At 41.3% G+C, this 19,820-nt stretch overlaps 1 protein-coding gene across 3 annotated transcripts in view; it reads right to left on the reverse strand.

Moving 5' to 3' along the window:
• Nucleotides 1-19,820, reverse strand: part of pgs1 (phosphatidylglycerophosphate synthase 1) — a 59,148-nt gene that overhangs the window by 10,734 nt on the left and 28,594 nt on the right. For all 3 annotated transcript variants that reach the window (XM_072558721.1, XM_072558722.1, XM_072558723.1), the window contains 2 exons: nucleotides 18,922-19,100; nucleotides 8,803-9,327 (listed from right to left, as the gene is read on the reverse strand). In XM_072558721.1, coding sequence (XP_072414822.1) covers nucleotides 8,803-9,327; nucleotides 18,922-19,100 — 704 coding nt within the window. The remainder of the gene's footprint in view (nucleotides 1-8,802; nucleotides 9,328-18,921; nucleotides 19,101-19,820) is intronic.

Below are 19,820 nucleotides of genomic sequence, written 5' to 3' on the forward strand. Positions count from 1 at the left end.
CCCTCAAAGTTGCCATCCAGGTTGATAGGGTTATTAAGAAGGCGTATGAAGTTTTGGCTTTCATTAACAGGGAGATTGAGTTTAAGAGCCGCGAGGTTTTGCTGCAGCTCTATAAAACTCTAGCTCAACCACACTTGGAATATTGTGCCCAGTTCTGGTCGCCTCTTTATTGGAAGGATGTAGAGGCTGTAGAGAGCGTGCAGAGGAGATTTACCAGGATGCTGCCTGAATTGGAGGGTTTGTCTTAAGTAGAAAGGTTGAGTGAGCTCGGGCTTTTCACACTGGAGAAGCAGGAAGAGAGGTGACTTGATCAAGCTGTAGAGGTAATGAGAGGAATAGGTAAGAGTAGATAGTTAGAGACTTTTTCCCCCAGGGCAGAAATGGCTGTCACGAAGGGTCATAATTTTAAAGGTGATTGGAGGAAGGTATAGGAGAGATGTCAGAGATGTTCTTTACACAGAATGGTGGGTGCGTGGAATGCACTGCCAGCAGTGGTAGTAGAGTCAGAGACATTAGGGACACTTATGCGACTGCTCAACAAGCACATGGATGGCATTAAATTGAGGGGTGGGTAGTTTAGGTTAATCTTAGATTAAGATAAATGCTCGGGACAATATAGTGGGCCGAAGGGCATGTGTGCTGTATTGTTCTATTATTTATTATAGGCTATTCTTCTATAATGTAATGGTTACATTCTTCTGCAACTCCATATTACAGAAAAATTGCGCTTTAAAAACAGCATTTAAAGTGTTAGCGTTGTAATCAAATTACAGCCAACACACATTTCAAAAGTTCACATTTTTGAAACACTGTCCCCAATTCGTCAATCGCGTCACAGTGAATTCACATTAACGAAATGCACCTTATAGCAGAATGGCCTGTAAACAGGTAGAAACTATGAGAATATAACAACCAAAACTTTAATTCCATTATAAACTCCCCTTACACACACTCCACAGACAAACAAATAAGGAAAATGGATTGTTAGCAGAGGTAGAGGTAAACTGGACAGTCTGTTCAGTAGTCTTTGCTTCCTGATTCCAATTGTTGAGAAGCTCCTCCTTCAGCTAGACAGGTCCTTGGTGTTCATAGAACATGGAAAAATACAGCGCAGTACAGGCCCTTTGGCCCTCGATGTTGCGTCGATCCAAGCCCACCTACCCTACACTAGCCCACTATTCTCCATATGCCTATCCAATGCCTGTTTAAATGCCCATAAAGAGGGAGAGTCCACCACTGCTACTGGCAGGGCATTCCATGAACTCACGACTCGCTGAGTAAAGAATCTACCCCTAACATCTGTCCTATACCTACCACTCCTTAATTTAAAGCTATTCAGTTGTCTTTGTCTGGAAGCACCCACTTGTTTGTAAGAAGTACAGAGCAATGATTCACTTGGAAAATATCTCTGAATTATCGATTCAAAAGTCAGACCTCACTGTTGCAGGAACAGTAATTCGTTATCTTCAAGCTTTAAAATTAGCTTTTTTTCTTTAACTGCAGTGAACAGACTGCTTCTGCTGGGAGATCAGTTGACCACAGGGTCTTTCTTTGTGTATCCATGACTCTATAACTCATTTCCAGTCACCAACTCCTCAGTTAGTTAGCTTTTTAGTTGGATTACTTACAGTGTGGAAACAGGCCCTCCGGCCCAACAAGTCCACACTGACCCTCTGAAAAGTAACCCACCCAGATCCATTTCCCTCTGACTAATGCAGCTATCACTATCGGCAACTTAGCATGGACCTGACCGGCACATATTGGACTGTGGGAGGAAACCGGAGCACCCAAAGGAAACCCACGCAGACACAGGGAGAATGTGCAAACTCCACACAGACAGTCGCCAGAGGCCCATACCTTAAGAATGAGCAGAATCTCTGTGTTTATCCAATTCCGTAAATTTAATATCTTACTGTTTTTCCATCAATCACATGCATTACAATATGCAATTTTCATTCAGCATTTTCCATTCCTTTGGTGGAGTTGAACCAAGTTGGTTGAGAAAGCAACATAGTGGCTGACAGACCCAGTGACACACTTGTTATCAGGCATAACATGAAATTATCTGTGCCATGCTACATACAAGTTTCCTCTACCCTAGAATACATTTGGTCAACCTTAACACTTGCGTTTGCAATCTAATTTACAATTAGATACCTTCAGTTTACAATTTTGATCCATATTAGGACAATTGATTGCAATTCTTTAAAATCAGTTTATGCTCTGCCTATCCTCTCTCTGTCTTTGCTCAACATCTGTTTTAGTTGACCAGAGTCACAGATTTAACTGCGTAGTGCAATTTGGCACTATGCTGACTTCAGGTCAAATAAAAGGTTTGAATTGCTGCATGTAACAGAGGCTTTCTTGCTGAATAATTTCCAGTGGCCTCATAATACCTAGGATCAATCTGGATAATTTATTAAAGGAAGAACCCAAAAACTCAAGGAAAGTTTATCTTAATCTGGCCCTATTCAACTACAAGTGCTAAACATGGTTTATGTCCTCCCCTGTTAATGTAGTACTATCAAAAAGGCAGCGAAGTAGAATTCCTGTGTGTCGGGTGCTGAGCTACAAACAGAGGAAGTTCAAAATACCAGCTAGCATTGAACGTGTAGAGGATTTGGGATGGAAGTGCTCAATGTTCCAGTCAGAAATAGGTGGAATCTGGAACAATTACTGGGCTAAAGAGTATTTTCTTTAGGTTTGTTTTCAAAACCTTTGCCCAAGTTACAAGTGAAGTGACAATGTGTTAAAAGTACTTCACTGAAAAATGTTATATGTGCAAATGTAATTCTTTGACTGTTCTGCTAAATGTTATGATTTCAGAAGTTCCTACACTTCAGTATGGAGAATATCCTTTGTATCAAATCCCTCAAAACCACAAAATCTGTGACGGTGATTGAACAAGTGCACTTTCTTTGCAATACCACCCATGTGATGAGCTGGCTTAGAGACATTAGATTGTCTTTCTGAATCCATTGATTTTAAGATTCAATCCCCTGTACCTATGTCTTAAAGAATGCAGTTTATGACATTAGTCTATGACATTAGACTATCTAAACAGAGTAACTGTGGAGATAGCCATTCTCTATGGTCCAGTGACTGAGTCTTTCCTGTTTTTATTTGTTGTCTTTTTGAATCTACAGCAAGATCTTCAACAGAGACAGTTTAGTGGAGTTTTAGGATATCTAAGAGCATCTTAAATTAATTGTCAAGATGGAGCAAAAAAAACTATGCTGTCCATTGCTTTATACGTATGCGCTACCGAGAAATTTAGAAAAGGTTTGAATATTCTTTTGTAGATTTGATTTGAGTTCAAAGTTCACATACTGCTTTGAAGGAAAGACTTATGGCAGTAACACTATTTCGGTCCTTTCAGCTCATGGTGACTGCTCTGGTGTCATCGGTTTCCATTTGGACTGATCACTGCTGGCATCTCAGCTTCATATTTTCAGAATTAGCCCAATTTGGGTAGATTATTTTCATGACTTCAGAATTATTCTATAATATGTTCTTCTATAATACGGATTTCATTAATGCAAATTTGCTGTAACACAACTGATAAATTGGGGGCACTGTTTCTAAAGTGCGAATTGTAAAGCATGGATTTGTTACAACATTATTGCAGTCCCTTTAGTTTAAAAAAATGGGTGAATCATAATGAAAGCTGACACAGAGATTTTTAATCAGTAAGAAAATCAAGCATCATGGGAAAAAGGCAGGAAAGTGAAGTCGAGCATAATCAGGTCAGCCATGATCTCACTGAAAGATGGAAAGGACTCAATGGGCTGAGTGGCCTACTTTGGCTCCTATGTCTTTTGGATGACTTTCTAGCAACTACATCCTCCAATACATCAATTACTACTGAAGTTGGACTGGATGTGAAAAGGTCTGGACTCGACAGGAAGTAGAGTACAAATACAATGGAGCCTTGATCTTTCAGCTTTGTCAACATAAAAGGCTGAAACGCCTGAACATTAATGTATTACCATTCATCTTATGTTTACTTTGAGCATCCCATTCATTTCAGATTTTGACACATGGTCTAGATCGAGGTTACCATGGTTACTTGGTAACAGTTTGGCCACCATGTCTAGTGATGCATCTTTTTATATATTCAATTAGCTAGGAGTTTAAACAAGGTCACGTTAGGCTACCTAGAACTTTACTGGAATGTAACAGGCCGTTTCCATGTTTCAGAAGGAGAACTGTTGACTAAAACTCCAACATATGAAATGCCTTGACCTCAACTCCTTGAAAGCAGATAAAATTTACCCGGATTCCTCAATGACAGATAATTTTTAAAAATTTCTACATCCCAACAAAGTGTAAAGGTTTCCTACAATTCCAAAGCATACCTGTCCGTGGAAGAAAAAAAACTTGGAGGATGAGGCAAAGGGTTTCACAGACAATGTTTGATTTTTGAAGACCAGTTACTGACATTGCGTAAAGGAACACAGCAGCCAATCGGTGCATAGAAAACCCATAAAAAACACAAAAATAAATTACCAGATAATCTATTTTAGTGAGGAATAATTGTTCAGAATGGCAACAGGGAGAGCACCATTGCCCAACTCTGAATATTAACATGTTTTACATCTATCACAACTACTTCCCTTTTAACAAGCAAATTTCAATGATACAAAACATGTTAAAATGACAAAAATACTTTCATTTTAAACATATATTTTGTTTTAAATGTTTAGCAAACATTTCAGTCTTTTATAGGTGTGCATCCCACCTTGGACACTCCCTTTTGTGTCTTCAATGCCATAGAATGAGGTTAGGTTCCTTGCAGACTGGTCAGGGAATAAGCAAAGTCAAGAACGATCTTTAGGTTTAAACCACAAAGTAATACTACTTGTTATATTGTCAAACTAACTACTATTATGTATGGTAAACTATAACATTTAGTTAGATAAGGTAATAATTAATGAAGTGTTAAATAACTAATCATGTATTCTCAGTCGTTCTTCCAGAGGGTCACCCATTTTAGTGTATCTCCTTGTCACATTATTCTGGAGTATTGTAACTCCACCCACACAGTATTATTTATACCCAGTGATACAGTTCCACGACATCATAACAAGGCTACTCCAAAGTTTAATCCCTTACACAACATTCAGGTCTCTCGTATTTTTCTTCAACAAAAAGGATTTTAAAATTGACTTATGATTAAGGGCTGCATTTAAAACAAACAAATTTATATAGATTCAGAACAGTCACAGTCTGTAGATACTAAAGAACATTTCTGAAGTTATACAAGCCTGTTCATAGACATCTCAATTTCCCTGCTCCTGTCAATCACCATAACTAATATCCCTGAAGTTGCTGCATTCTATTCCCTCAGTTTCAAACATGCTTGAGCAAGCTGCAGTGCCAACCTTCCAGCTCAGCACTATCCTCATGACCTATCTGCCAATCTCCCTTCTCACCTAACCGCTCCACCCTCCTCTCTGACCTATCACCTTCATCCCCACCTCCATCCACCTATTGTACTTTTTGCTACCTTCTCCCAGCCCCACCACACACCCCCCCCCACCCCATTTCTCTCTCCACCCTGGAGGCTCCCTGCCTTCAGCCCTGATGAAGGGCTTTTGCCCGAAACATCGATTTTCCTGCTCCTTGGATGCTGCCTGACCGGCTGTGCTTTTCCAGCACCACCAGAGTCTAATCTAGACTCTGATTTCCAGCTTCTGCAGTCCTCACTTTTGCCAAGCTGCTGTTGTGTCATGTATTGACAAATGCCAACTTGCTAATACTTCTCCTCAGTCCCAATGGGCCATGTGCCCACCAGTGAATAGCAAACCTTTACTCTAGGACTCTCAATGACCTCATTTTCTTTGGTGGCCCTTCTTTGAAGGGCTCCAGCCTCAAACTGAGACCTACTTACCAAAATACACAAACAGCACTGTTTCAGCCTATTCTTCATCCACCAAAACAATATCATCATCTTAACTCTTATTGCTCCTTTTGCTTGATCTCCTGTCCCCTCCATTCATGAGTTTTCTGAACAGTTTGCTGGTACTAACCCTCTTCATTGCACCATGGGCTTTTATTTCTGCATACCTCCATCTTCCACCAGGATCGTCTGAGATCTGTGCATCTTCCTTGGTAGAAGGTGCAATCAGTTGATCATCCTTTTCATACTGAACAACCTCTCTTTCAAGTCCACTCAGTTACTCAAAATAAATAATGCTGTTATCTATGCCCACATGGATCAGAACTTTTCCTGCCATTTTTGGGAACTGTGTGTCATTCTTTATTCCAGTTATATTCAGGCCTCCAATTTCACAACTTCACCTGTTATACTGATGACTGCATTGCAGCTGTTTTCTGCTCTTGTCTCGAACTGAAAAAAATTAATTGACTTTGATCCAATTTCTACCCTTCTCATATTTCACATGGTCCATCTCCGATGCTTCCCTTTCCTTGAATTCTTTGAATCTATTCCTGAGAACAGGTTATCAATGAATATTTACTGCAAGCCCACTGACTTCCACATCAGTAACAAACCCTCACAGGCAACCAGGGAAGAACATAATAGCTAGGAGTGGGAATAGGCAATTCAGCCCCTTGAGACTGCACCACTATTTAATATGATCATGTTGATCTCATCTCAGTCTCAATACAGTATGCCTGCCTGCCCCCCATAACTCTTTAACCAGTCACTAATTAAAATCTCTCTCCCTCAAATTTATTTTGTGTCCCAGCATCCACTGCACTCTAGGGGAGTGTATTCCTTCTCATTTGTTTTAAGTCTGCCACCCCTTAGCCTAGAACCTCTCATTCTACCTGTAAGGAATCTATTCCTTTCTCTTAATTTCTCCACTGGCATCGAATTGTAACCTTTCATACCAGTGCTTCCAGTAAATCATCCTTTCCTTCAACAGAGGATTGCCCCCACTGCTCTGACTCCATCATAGTAAACAGGGCCCTCCATCGAGTCCACTTTAAATTTCATAAATTTCTCTCACTTTTCCCTGCTTCCCAGAATGACAATAGGTTTCTCCTTGCCCTCACCTCTAAATGCCCTATAAACCTCCACATTCAACAGACTATCCCCACCATTTCTGACATTTCCATGATGATAAAATACTAATCGCACCTTCCCTTTGCCCCTTTCAGCACCCCAAAAGGGGCCAGTTCCTCTACAACATCCTGGACCACTCTTCAAACAACCCAATTCCTTCCAGCAGCTTGCACACTGTTCAATTTAGGATCATGTAGTCCCAAAATCATTCATTCCTCTTGTGACTTTGTAGGCAGATGTCAACTATCCTCACATTCAGACCTCCTCGATAACATCTCTTATTTTTTCATTCGATTCATTACCATTTTAGGCACATAATACCACTTACCCTCCACACTCTCACAAGCCTTCCCTTCTGTTCTTATTCCCAGTCTTTCTCCTTTCACGTTCAACTCATCAGATTTTTAATGTATTTTAATTCTAATGACAGGTTAAACTCTTGAAGCATTAACTCAGCTTCCATTTCCACAGATGTTGCCTGACCTGCTGAGTATTTTCACTAGTTTGTAGAATTCAGCATTAATAAAATGAATGTTGCTTGTTTTGTCCCAGGCACATTAACTGGGATAACTGCTGGTCATTAAGAACAACACAAGACATTGTTCTCTTTAAATATCTTATCCCAAAGGAAAAGTCAAATGACAAAGCAATAGGAGGAGGAAATCGGCATTTTGTACGCCCTCTCCCTAGGTGGAGAGACAATGAACTACATAGGCACTCGAGTTCTGAATAGGAGGTTGTGAAATTTAACAGTGGGGCTCAGAGCAGGAAACTGAAAAAAGGTCAGTGTTTAGGAACACAGTCTGAAAATAAACCAATTCCAAAAAAAACAAGCAAGTTAGACCAGTGAAGGAATATCACGTGTTTTATTTATTCACCCATACCGCAAACTTCTTCATACTCTTCATTACCAAGATTTTTTTTTAAGACAAGTGCCACTGAGCTATAGGTACTGGGATCTGGCTTGGCTGTTAAACTATATTCACACACCATCTGTGAAGTGAAACAACTTAGCATTTTCCATCCAGGCACTTATTACGATGTGAGCAAATGTAACACTTGGGGCATTTGTGAAAAATGCCACATTAAGTTCAGATTACAAGGAATTACGTAGTTACGCCATGGCAACTGTTACATGTTTATATAATGTGGTCACAGGCTACTCTCCGCCAACTAACGTATGACATTACACTATTGGCACAAGTAAAAATGCAAATCAGAGTGTTGTTACTTTAACCTAATCAGCTACCATGCAAAATCTGTTGCTTAAAATAATGTTCTCAGAATAACGTGAAGCTGTTTACATGTTAAAATGACTCAAGACACTTCAGATGTTGAATTATTTTTTGGAGTTCAATGACTGTTGTTACATGCACTTTCTGTGCGAGCCACATCTTAAAAGCAGCAGAGATAAATGGTCGATTTTGTTTCACACAGTCCTTACTGTGCAAGCAAGAAGGTTGACACAGAGAGCATTTCCTGCTCTTCTGCAAAATCACCAAAGGACACTAGTTTAATCATTCATTTGAAGAATACTTATGACAGTGCTGCACCCCCTCAATACTTTACTGAACTGATGATCCTACATTAAGTACTCGATTTCTGGAGTGGATCTTGAGCCCATATCTACCAATGTAGAAATGAATTCTTGTAAAATCTAGGATGTCTTCATACAACAGATATGAGAGCTGACAAACCAAACCAATACAAGCACCAACACAGCTTTGGAAAAAAAAGTGGTAAGTTTACAAAAAAATACTACCACTCACCTTTTGCATGAAAAGTCCAGTCTTCCCTGAAGTATTCATTTAGTCTTATTCTATCTTGCAGGCCACTCTGGTACACTCTCCTGTAAAATTGTCTGGCAATGTAAACATAAGCAGAAGGAATGGCTCCTGCCACACCTTTTGCACCAAAGAAGCCATTTACCTCTGGTGATGCGAGCAGTATCTGATAATCCGCACTGGTACCCAAAATAAGATCCATATATGCTTTAGTGAGGTTAAAATATCCCGAAGTCAAGTACATCTTAGACTCCGCCTCAGCTCTAGTCATTAATGTTTCAGTCACTTGTTCATCTATTCTAATTTCAAATGATTTCATTTGTATCATGGGATAGATCCAGGTATCTGTGCATTTCAGAGCTTGACCATTGTCACTGGGTACTAATAACTGTTCAGAATTGTTCTCACTCAGGCATTTTATATGGTTTCTGTACTGCTGCTTGCTTCTTGCTTCATTCACCACAGCCATGATTCTCTTATTTGCTTCTGCACAGAAATCTTTTCGATTACCTGAAAAAGAATTTTAAGATAATACTGCTTCTGTGACTGACACATTTTTAGATTTAATAAAACAGACATTTGAATAATACTAAATTAAATATTAGAATTCAGATGTGTTGACATTCCGTAAAACATTATAAATTCTGTATTATTTTCAAGGATAGAAGAACTACTAAATTTTGACCTCAGCGGAGCAGGTAACGGCTGTCTGATGGTGTTTTTTTTAAGTCGCGGTATAGTCCAGTTATTGTTTTTTTTAACGGCTAAAATTTAAAGTTTTTTTAAGCGCCTAGCGGACCCAGAAGCTGGTGTCGCGCTAGCTTACCTGGGAAGGTTTTTTTTCTTATAAAAGCGCGCAGGCGAGGAACCAGAGGCACTACAGGGGTAGAGCCTCCCACCCTCCCTCCTCCTCCTCCTCTAACCTAATAATACGACCCGTTGTGATAAGCAGGTAAGTGCTGCATTTTGCTTGTTTGTTTCTTTAGATCTAGTTTTTAAAGTTTACCTTTTAGAGGGATGGCAGCGAAGGCAGTGCAATGTTCCTCTTGCAACATGTATGAGGTGAGAGAAGCCATTAGCGTCCCTCCTGATTACACTTGCAAGAAGTGCACCCATCTCCAGCTCCTCCAAGACCGTGTTAGGGAACTGGAGCTGGAGTTGGATGAACTGCGGATCATTCGGGAGGCAGAGGTGGTCATAGATCAGAGCTTTAGGGAAGTAGTTACTCCGAAAGTTATAGAGAGATGGGTGACAGTGAGGGGGAGTGGGAGGAAGCAGCCAGTGCAGGGACCCCCTGCGGTCATTCCCCTCAAGAACAAGTATACCATTTTGGATACTTGTGGGGGGGACGACTTACCGGGGTAAGCAACGAGGTTCAGGCCTCTGGCACGGAGCCTGTCCCCGTTGCTCAGAAGGGAAGGGTGGAGAAAGGTAGAGCGATAGTTATTGGGGACTCAATATTGAGGGGCACAGATAGGCAGTTTTGCGGGGTTGACAGAGACTCACGATTGGTATGTTGCCTCCCAGGTGCAAGGGTACGTGATGTCTCTGATCGTGTTTTCCAGGTCCTTAGGGGGAGGGGGAGCAGCCCGAAGTCGTGGTCCACGTTGGCACCAACGATATAGGTAGGAGGAGGGCTGAGGATGTTAGACAGGCTTTCAGGAAGCTAGGTTGGAAGCTCAGAGCTAGAACGAACAAACAGAGTTGTTGTCTCTGGTTTGTTACCCGTGCCATGTGATAGAGAGTCGAGGAATAGGGAGAGAGAGGAGTTAAATGCGTGGCTACAGGGGTGGTGCAGGAGGGAGGGATTCCGGTATTTGGATAACTGGGGTTCTTTCTGGGGAAGGTGGGACCTCTATAAACAGGATGGTCTACACCTGAACCTGAGGGGCACCAGTATCCTTGGGGGGAGGTTTGCTAGTGCTCTTTGGGAGGGTTTAAACTAACTCTGCAGGGGCATGGGAACCTGGAGTGTAGCTTTAGGGTACAGGACCTTGAGTGTAGGGAGGTTAGGAACATGGCATCGATCTCAAAGGAGGGTGCCTGTAAACAGGAAGGTGGCTTGAAGTGTGTATACTTCAATGCCAGAAGTATACGAAATAAGGTAGGTGAGCTTGCAGCATGGGTTGGTACCTGGGACTTCGATGTTGTGGCCATTACAGAGACGTGGGTAGAACAGGGACAGGAATGGCTGTTGCAGGTTCCAGGGTTTAAATGTTTTAGTAGGGTCAGAGAAGGGGGTAAAAGAGAGGGAGGTGTGGCATTGCTTGTCAAGGATAGCATTACAGCAGTAGAAAGGGTGATGGAGGAAGACTTGCCATCTGAGGTAGTTTGGGCGGAGGTTAGAAATAGGAAAGGTGAGGTCACCCTGTTAGGAGTTTTCTACAGGCCTCCTAATAGTCCGAGAGAAGTAGAGGAAAGTATTGCGAGGATGATTCAGGAGAAGAGTGAAAGTAGCAGGGTGGTTGTTATGGGGGACTTTAACTTCCCAGATATTGACTGGGAAAGCTATAGCTCGTGTTCGTTAGATGGGTCGGTGTTTGTCCAATGTGTGCAGGAGGGTTTCCTGACACAATATGTAGACAGGCCAACAAGAGGTGAGGCTATACTGGATTTGGTTCTAGGTAATGAACCAGGCCAGGTGTTAGACTTGGAGGTAGGTGAGCACTTCGGGGGCAGTGACCACAACTCGGTGATTTTTACTCGAGTGATGGAGAGGGAAAAGTGTGCACTGTAGGGCAACAGTTACAGCTGGGGGCAGGGAAATTATGATGCGGTGAGGCATGACTTAGGATGCGTGGATTGGAAAAATAGGCTTCAAGGGAAGAACACAAATGATATGTGGAGATTGTTCAAGGAACAGCTAATGGATGTCCTTGATAAGTATGTACCAGTCAGGCAGGGAGTAAAGGGTCTTGTGAGGGAGCCGTGGTTTAACAAGGAATTGGAATCCCTTGTAAAAGGGAAGAGGGCGGCCTATGTAAAGATGAGGCGTGAAGGTTCAGTTGGGGCGATTGAGAGTTATAAGGTAGCCAGGAAGGATCTAAAGAGAGAGCTAAGAGCAGCGAGAAGGGGACATGAAAAGTCCTTAGTTGGTAGGTTTAGGGAAAACCCAAAGGCTTTCTATAGGTAGAAAGAAAAGGATGACTAGGGTAGGTATCGGTCCAGTCAAGGATAATAGTGGGAAGTTGTGTGTGGAGGCGGAGGAGATCGGTGAGACACTAAATCAATACTTTTCGTCAGTATTCACTCAGGAACAGGACACTGTTGCCGATGTGAATACTGAGTCACAATTAATTAGAATGGACGGCTTTGAGGTATGTAGGGAAGAGGTGTTGGAATTTCTGGAAAGGATGAAAATAGATAAGTCCCCTGGGCCTGATGGCATTTATCCTAGGATCCTCTTGGAAGCTAGGGAGGAGATAGCGGAGCCATTGGCCTTGATTTTTATGTCGTCGTTGTCTACGGGAATAGTGCCAGAAGACTGGAGGATAGCGAATGTGGTCCCCTTGTTCAAGAAGAAGGGGAGCAGGGATAGCCCGAGTAACTATAGGCCAGTGAGTCTCACTTCTGTTGTGGACAAAGTCTTAGAGAGAATTGTAAGGGATAGGATTTATGAACATCTGGATAGGAATAATGTGATCAAGGATAGTCAGCATGGTTTTGTGAAGGGCAGGTCGTGCCTCACAAACCTTACTGAATTCTTTGAGAAGGTGACCAAGGAAGTGGACGAGGGTAAAGCAGTAGATGTGGTGTATATGGATTTTAGCAAGGCATTCGATAAGGTACCCCATGGCAGGCTAATGCAAAAACTACGGAGGTATGGCATTGAGGGTGCATTAGAGGTTTGGATTAGGAATTGGCTGGCTGGAAGGAGAGAGAGGGTAGTAGTTGATGGTATAGGTTCATCTTGGAGCACAGTTACTAGCGGTGTTCCACAAGGATCTGTTTTGGGACCATTGCTGTTTGTCATTTTTATAAATGACCTGGAGGAGGGGCTTGAAGGCTGGGTGAGCAAGTTTGCGGATGACACGAAAGTCGGTGGAGTTGTGGACAGCGAAGAAGGATGTGGCAGGTTACAGCGGGATATAGATAAGTTGCAGAACTGGGCAGTAAGGTGGCAAATGGAATTCAATGTAGCTAAGTGTGAAGTCATTCACTTTGGTAGGAGTAACAAGAAGATGGATTACTGGGCTAATGGTAGACTACTTGGTAGTGTGGATGAGCAGAGGGATCTTGGTGTCCATGTACACAGATCTTTGAAAGTTGCCACCCAGGTAAATAGTGCTGTGAAGAAGGCATATGGTGTACTGGGCTTTATTAGTAGAGGAATTGAGTTCCGTAGTCCTGAGGTCATGTTGCAGTTGTATAAGACTCTGGTGCGGCCTCATCTGGAGTATTGTGTGCAGTTTTAGTCGCCATATTATAGGAAGGATGTGGAGACATTGGAACGAGTGCAGAGGAGGTTTACCAGGATGTTGCCTGGCATGGTAGGAAGATCGTATGAGGAAAGGCTGAGGCACTTGGGGCTTTTCTCATTGGAGAAAAGAAGGTTTAGGGGAGATTTGATAGAGGTGTACAAGACGATTAGGGGTTTAGATAGGGTTGACAGTGAGAACCTTTTTCCGCTAATGAAGTCAGCTGTTACTAGGGGACACAGCTTTAAATTAAGGGGTGGTAGGTATAGGACAGATGTTAGGGGTAGATTTTTTTACTCAACGGGTTGTGAGTTCATGGAATGCCCTGCCAGTAGCAGTGGTGGACTCTCCCTCTTTATGGTCATTTAAGCGGGCATTGGACAAGCATATGGAGGTTATTGGGCTAGTGTAGGTTAGGTAGGCTTCAGTCGGCGCAACATCGAGGGCCGAAGTGCCTGTACTGCGCTGTATTTTTCTATGTTCTATGTTCTATGACCTATGCAGCAATGAAGAAAAGTTAACTTCACAAAATGTTTGGCAAAAATGTGTTTCCATTCAATCGGTGGTCATTCGGTCTAGATCTTCAAACTCCCAAACAAACAGCACTGTGGGTGTAGCTTCACCGTATGGACTACAGAGGCTTGAAAGGACAGCTCACCATCACTGTCTCAATGAAGTAATGAAGTCTAACATCGACAAGAATGTCGAAGACCCTGGAATGAATAAAAGTGACCAAACATCTGAGTGAAAAACGGGGTAACAAATGTTGCTCACTATTCCAGAAAATATTCTGATAACTAATGGAAAATATGATTGTGTCTTGGACAAACACAGAGGATGCTGGAGGAGCTCAGTAGGTCTGACAGCATCTGACAGCGAGCAGCAGAGTTAATGTTATGCGCCCAGCATAACTGTTCTATAGGCAAGCGACACCCAGAGAGAGGAGAGGGGTTGAACATTGTTAGGAGGTGGTCAAGGGACTGCTGGTCTTGGTGGTGGTGTTGCGCGGGTGGGTGGGAGCACATTTCTCAGCAATGGAAGGGGTTGTTTGGGGGAGTGTAGGCCTCTTTTAATCTAATGGTTTCTCGGAGTCGGTTAAAATGTGGTTTCTTCCCTTGGGGACACAGCTGCAACTACAACCTCCAGGCCACCTCAGACTGCAACCTCAACACCCAGGCTATACCAGACTGCATTCCTCAACACCCAGGCTATATCAGACTGCATTCCTCAACACCCAGGCTATATCAGACTGCATTCACAACATCCAGGCTATATCAGACTGCATCCACAACATCCAGGCTATATTTCACTTCCACTATAAATTAGTGAGCTTACAGCAGTTAGAATCAAACTTTCCAACTTGATGGTGAGGAGGAATGAGTGTAGTCAAACCAGATAGTTCATTTGTTGTACATGTAATCCCTAACAATAAGGAGGTTTAATTCATCATTCTGTTCTGTTGATGCTACCTTGGGGGGCGGGGGAGGGTCTTAGCAATGTCTACTTTTTGCCTCAATCGAGGACTCCCAGCACTGTGGTTAACTGGGCCCTCAGCCACGTCCAACTCTTCCCCGCCCTCACCCTTCTCTTCCCTCCCACAACACTAACAGGGCCCCTCTGGTCCTCACTTTCAACTCGACCAGCCTCCACATCCAAAGGATCACAAGCTGCCATTTCCACCACCCTCCCCTGCCACGTACTCCCCTGCCCTGCCTTGTCAGTCTTCCACAGGGACAGCTCCGTCTAGGTCAACACCCTCCGGGTCAGCCTGGTGCACTCCTCCTCTTCCCCTCCCAAAACCTCCTCACACCCATATAGCACCTTCCCGTGCAAGTGCAGAATACCTGTCTGTTTACTCCCCCCCCTCCTTACTACCCCAGGTCCCAGACACACTTTCCAGGTGAAGCAATAATCTACCTGCACTACATTTAATCTAGGCTACTGTATTTGCTGCTCACAACACGGGGAAACAAAACAAACCTATATTCTGTCCTTACAAATGACCCTGAGCTTTCAGTTGCCTACTATTTCAACACACTATCGTGTTTGTGCCCAACATTTCTGCCTCAGGCCTGCTGCACTATTCCAGCAAGGTTCAGCACAAATAGACTTTCTAAAATTGATACAAAGGTCACTTGAGGTTAAGTGCAAAGATCATGGTACTTAAGTCATTTAATTAGCACGCACCATTGTTAGTAAGTTTCATCATCATCATAACTAGATACTAGACAGAGAAAAACAACTGAATTGAAAGGAATGAGGACGATGAAGGAACAGCCAACATTACTAATCCAAGACTATATCTATGACAGGATCACAACTTGCAACTGTCATAGTAAATGACTATGGCTTCCCCCCCCACCCCCACCTACTTCAATCATACTGCGGTAGATAGACAGAAACTATTTACATTGGTTGGTCCATCCAGGACTGAGGTATAGCTTACAAATTACAGCTAAACTTAACAACGAGTGAAACTAGAGGAACTCTCCCACATATAAAGCATGGTTAAAGTTTGGAAATATCTTCTGTGAATGGCAATTGATCCTGAATCACATGCAAAATTTAGTGCCAATTTTATACAATGAGGTAATTTTCATTTACAGTAATTTAATAGAAATTAAGGTCACATGAACTGAGTGCAGGAAATCACATTCATAATACAGTCTGGCCCCACAGCAAAACCATTAGTGCTCATTTATGTATAGGGATCATTCAGCTCCTGTTAAAACAAGGCCTTTGGAACATAAATTGCATGAATGAATGTCTCAGGATTGATGCCCATGTGGCAAGACTCAATTCCAACAAAGTCCCTATAGTCAACATTAGTGAGGATAATGTGTTCAGTGAGTAGTCAATGGATTGCAATGATCAGTTCTTAAATGTTCTGGCAATAGCCCTATGACTAAGACATTACGATTATTCACAAATCAATACCATGGAAAATCCACTTTCCTGTATTCGAAGTGACAGTTTAATTTACTAAGCAGCTTTGCTTCAGTGAAGTATTTTTCGAGAAACAATTGCCAGAAACTATTCTACAAACAAATTACCTACATATCACAATTTAGCTCGTTTTTTTGTCCCATAACCAACTAGAAAATTACTGAAATGTTGTCACTCCCTAAACAAGTGTTCCAAACCGAGCAAACATGAAATAACGAAACTTGAAATGTATAGAAAAACTAATCATTTGTCTTAAGTTATATAATCAACCTAGTATATTGAAGTCAAAGATATCTATAATAAAATATATGCTGTGGATCACTGAAGGCACCCCAAGATTTCTCATAAACATTTATAATTTACAAAAACTGGAAGGTGGAACAAAATATTTGATTTCAAAATGCCCAAAAACGCCAATGTTAACCATACTTGTCAGATTTCCAGCATGGTGTTAACCTGGCAGTTGCCACCATAATATAGGTTTCCAGTGTTAATTCCTAATAATTTAACATTTAAATTGATTACAGTACTGTTAAGAAAGGTTTCTGAGAGCCTATTTGCCATTGCCAGTTGGTGCCACATAGAGCGGACTAAGATTTTGTCAATTGTCTTCATCACTGGGAGTCTGCAGAAGTATATGGTAGATTTTGAAAAAAAAGGTAATGTATATTTAATTTTAAATCTAGTTACTTTTACAAAATTAGTATTCAATATTATTCTCACTTTTCCATTTTCAGCTTGAGGTAACATACCAATTGTCTGAGAGATATTTTGCCTTGTGACAGTGCATCTGTCTTCAATAGTCATCATAACTGAAAAATTATTTCCCTCCCCTCTCACTCAGCTGCTTCTGTTCAGATAATGAGCTCAACCGACCCAGTTGATGTCCATCGATGCTAGTACGCTGACGTGGTGATATCTGTACAGCCTGTGCCCATAGCAGAGGTCTTTTTGAAATTTTATGCTGTAACATTGGAGCAAGATTAAAGGGAACTCCTCGTTCTTCACCGTCCTACCACCTCCCCCCCCCCCCCCCCAATCACATTCCTCTTCCTCATTAACTATCCACTTCCCTCATCATTTTACCCTTCTATCACCTAGCACTCCTTACTACAATTATTACAATACTAATCTCTAACCCTGCTACATCATGACAGGTTTTTAAATTAAGAAAAAAAGGCAGGAAACAATTTTTTTTAAATCAAGAAAACCAAAACCACAGTGAAAAATAACTCCAAAACTCAATAAAAAGTCATATTGACTGTTGATTCAGAGATCAGGCATTGCAACAGATCATCCATCACATGTCAATTATTTTCTTCTCCTCAATATCAACAAATATTAAATGAATCCCTCCAGATTTTTAAGAATATTAAACTTTTGACCAATTTGAGATTGGGGAAAAATATTGACAATGGTAAAATAAAGAATTGTTGTAATGTAGCCTACAGAAATTCCATTTGAAAATGAGCATACTTCAAGTTTAGGAATATAAATAAATCAAGACTGAGAACTTGAGCAAATAAGAATGGCTGACCAGAGTAACTGCAATTGTATTTGAGCTCAGAAGGGCTCGTGAGTTTAAAAACATTGATTAATGAGGGATCAAAGTTGGACCATCAAGAGGCAAGAGTTGATGGGTATGAAGACAGGGAGAAAATACGTCTAGATTGAAGGATTGAAAATTTCAATGGCCCAAAAGGCTTCAAGGAAGTGAAGTTGCAATGATTCATTCACCGCACTGAGGGAGAAGGGGAGTCTATTCGCTGAGAAAATTTTAGCTGAAGAAATTTGATGCAAACAGAATGGTTGCAGGAGAAATACAAGGTTTAAATAGCTTTTTAAAAAAGGTGACAGAATTGCAAAAAGCACTAGTTGGTGTTCCAATTTCACATGAAACTCATGTTAACAAAAATATCTGCAGCGGAAAAATTAAATCTGATATCCATCAAATTCAGTCAAATTGATCATTACATATTTAATACATTCTTCTGTATGATACAGAAACAGAATTTCTTTCATTAAATTAGTTGTATTTTATGAACTCATAGATAGAATCAACAGCAATTTCTGGTGACAGAATATTTCACAATGAAAAAGGATCAACTTTTCTAATGCATACCTTCACATATTTTGGCGATACTTATCTTCAGAAACATACCAATTTGTTCAAATGCATGCTTTGAAACCTAACAATACTCAGTGTACAGGCTTCAAATCAAGATCAATTTGTTTTTTAGACAAACGAATGTACTGGCTTGCTCACTGAACTGGAAGGCTCATTTTCAGATGTTTCATCACCATATTAGGTAACATCTTCAATGAGCCTCTGGACAAAGCACTGCTGGTGTTTCCTGCTTTCTAAGTTTGGGTTTCTTTGGGTCGGTGGCGTCATTTCCTGTTCTTTTTATCAGACGGTAGTAAATGGGGTCCAAGTCAATGTGTTTGTTCTGGTTGGAATGCCATGCTTCTAGGACTTCTCCGTTCCCATCTACCACCCCAGAGAAAAAGAAATGACATCACCATAGGACATGATGTCACCACAGGGATGTCACAAACCCAAGAAAACCAGAAAGCAGGAAACACCAGCAGTGCTTCGTCCAGAGGCTCACTGAAGATGTTACCTAGAATGGTGACGAAACGTCTGAAAATGAACCTTCCAGCTCAGTGAGCAAGCCTACATCCAGCACCTCAACCTGAGCTATAAATCTCAAAACTTGCTAAAACGAATGTACTCTACCTGTGAATGGGTGGATCATTCCCTGATTCATATCAGTAGTATCATTCTGCTGTAACTGAAGTGAAATATCACTGACTGCATTGACTAGGTCATCAAAGAAATCTGCTATTTCATGGCAATCTTGGAGTAAAACGTAACGATCTTGTCGATTTGTGAAGTAGGAATCACTTAGATTTGCTCTACAGAGATAAAAAAAATCAAAGTTGTTACTGGAATCAAGCCCTGAAGATTGCAATACTATTTCAGCTCTCCAAGTGTTAGGAGCGTCAACATTATAAAGCTGCACTCATCTCGATATAGCATTCTATCATTATTCATAATGGTTCAAGATGTCACTGAATAAGTGGGGCAGGATTTTGAGATAGAAATAACAAATCATTAACAAAAATCAAATGACAACTTCCGCAAACTGAGGAAATCAGGATAATGCTATTCAAGACCCTATTCTTTCAGAAGCTTCACTACAGGAGTATCACGTTAAAAGATTCCACATGCAAATACATGCAGCAGCATGAGCAGCTTACATACATGATAAATGCTAAATAAACTGTATAAAAGTTGAGGTTTGTTTATTCAAAAGTAAATTAAACTTTCCTTCATCTCTCTAAATCATATCTTTCTTTCCCTCTCTATTTTATTGTCTATCCATTTACATTTATCTATATATTCTAAGTTTCACTTCCTGATTTAAACTCTGCATAGTTCACTAAGGCTTCTTCAATCTGACTAGTAAAACAAGTACAGTGCTGCATGTTGTTCACAAAGATCCTGGATCCCTGTAAAGATCATTGTTGCAAAGGTGGCAGAGTCTGAAAGACTTCATTCCAAGGAAAGCCATAAGCATCACCACAAACATGATATCATAGGATCCTTTGTACAATAGCTTACAATCTCAAATG

This window comes from Chiloscyllium punctatum, chromosome 39 (genome assembly GCF_047496795.1).
Source record: "Chiloscyllium punctatum isolate Juve2018m chromosome 39, sChiPun1.3, whole genome shotgun sequence".
NCBI classification, from domain to species: domain Eukaryota; kingdom Metazoa; phylum Chordata; class Chondrichthyes; order Orectolobiformes; family Hemiscylliidae; genus Chiloscyllium; species Chiloscyllium punctatum.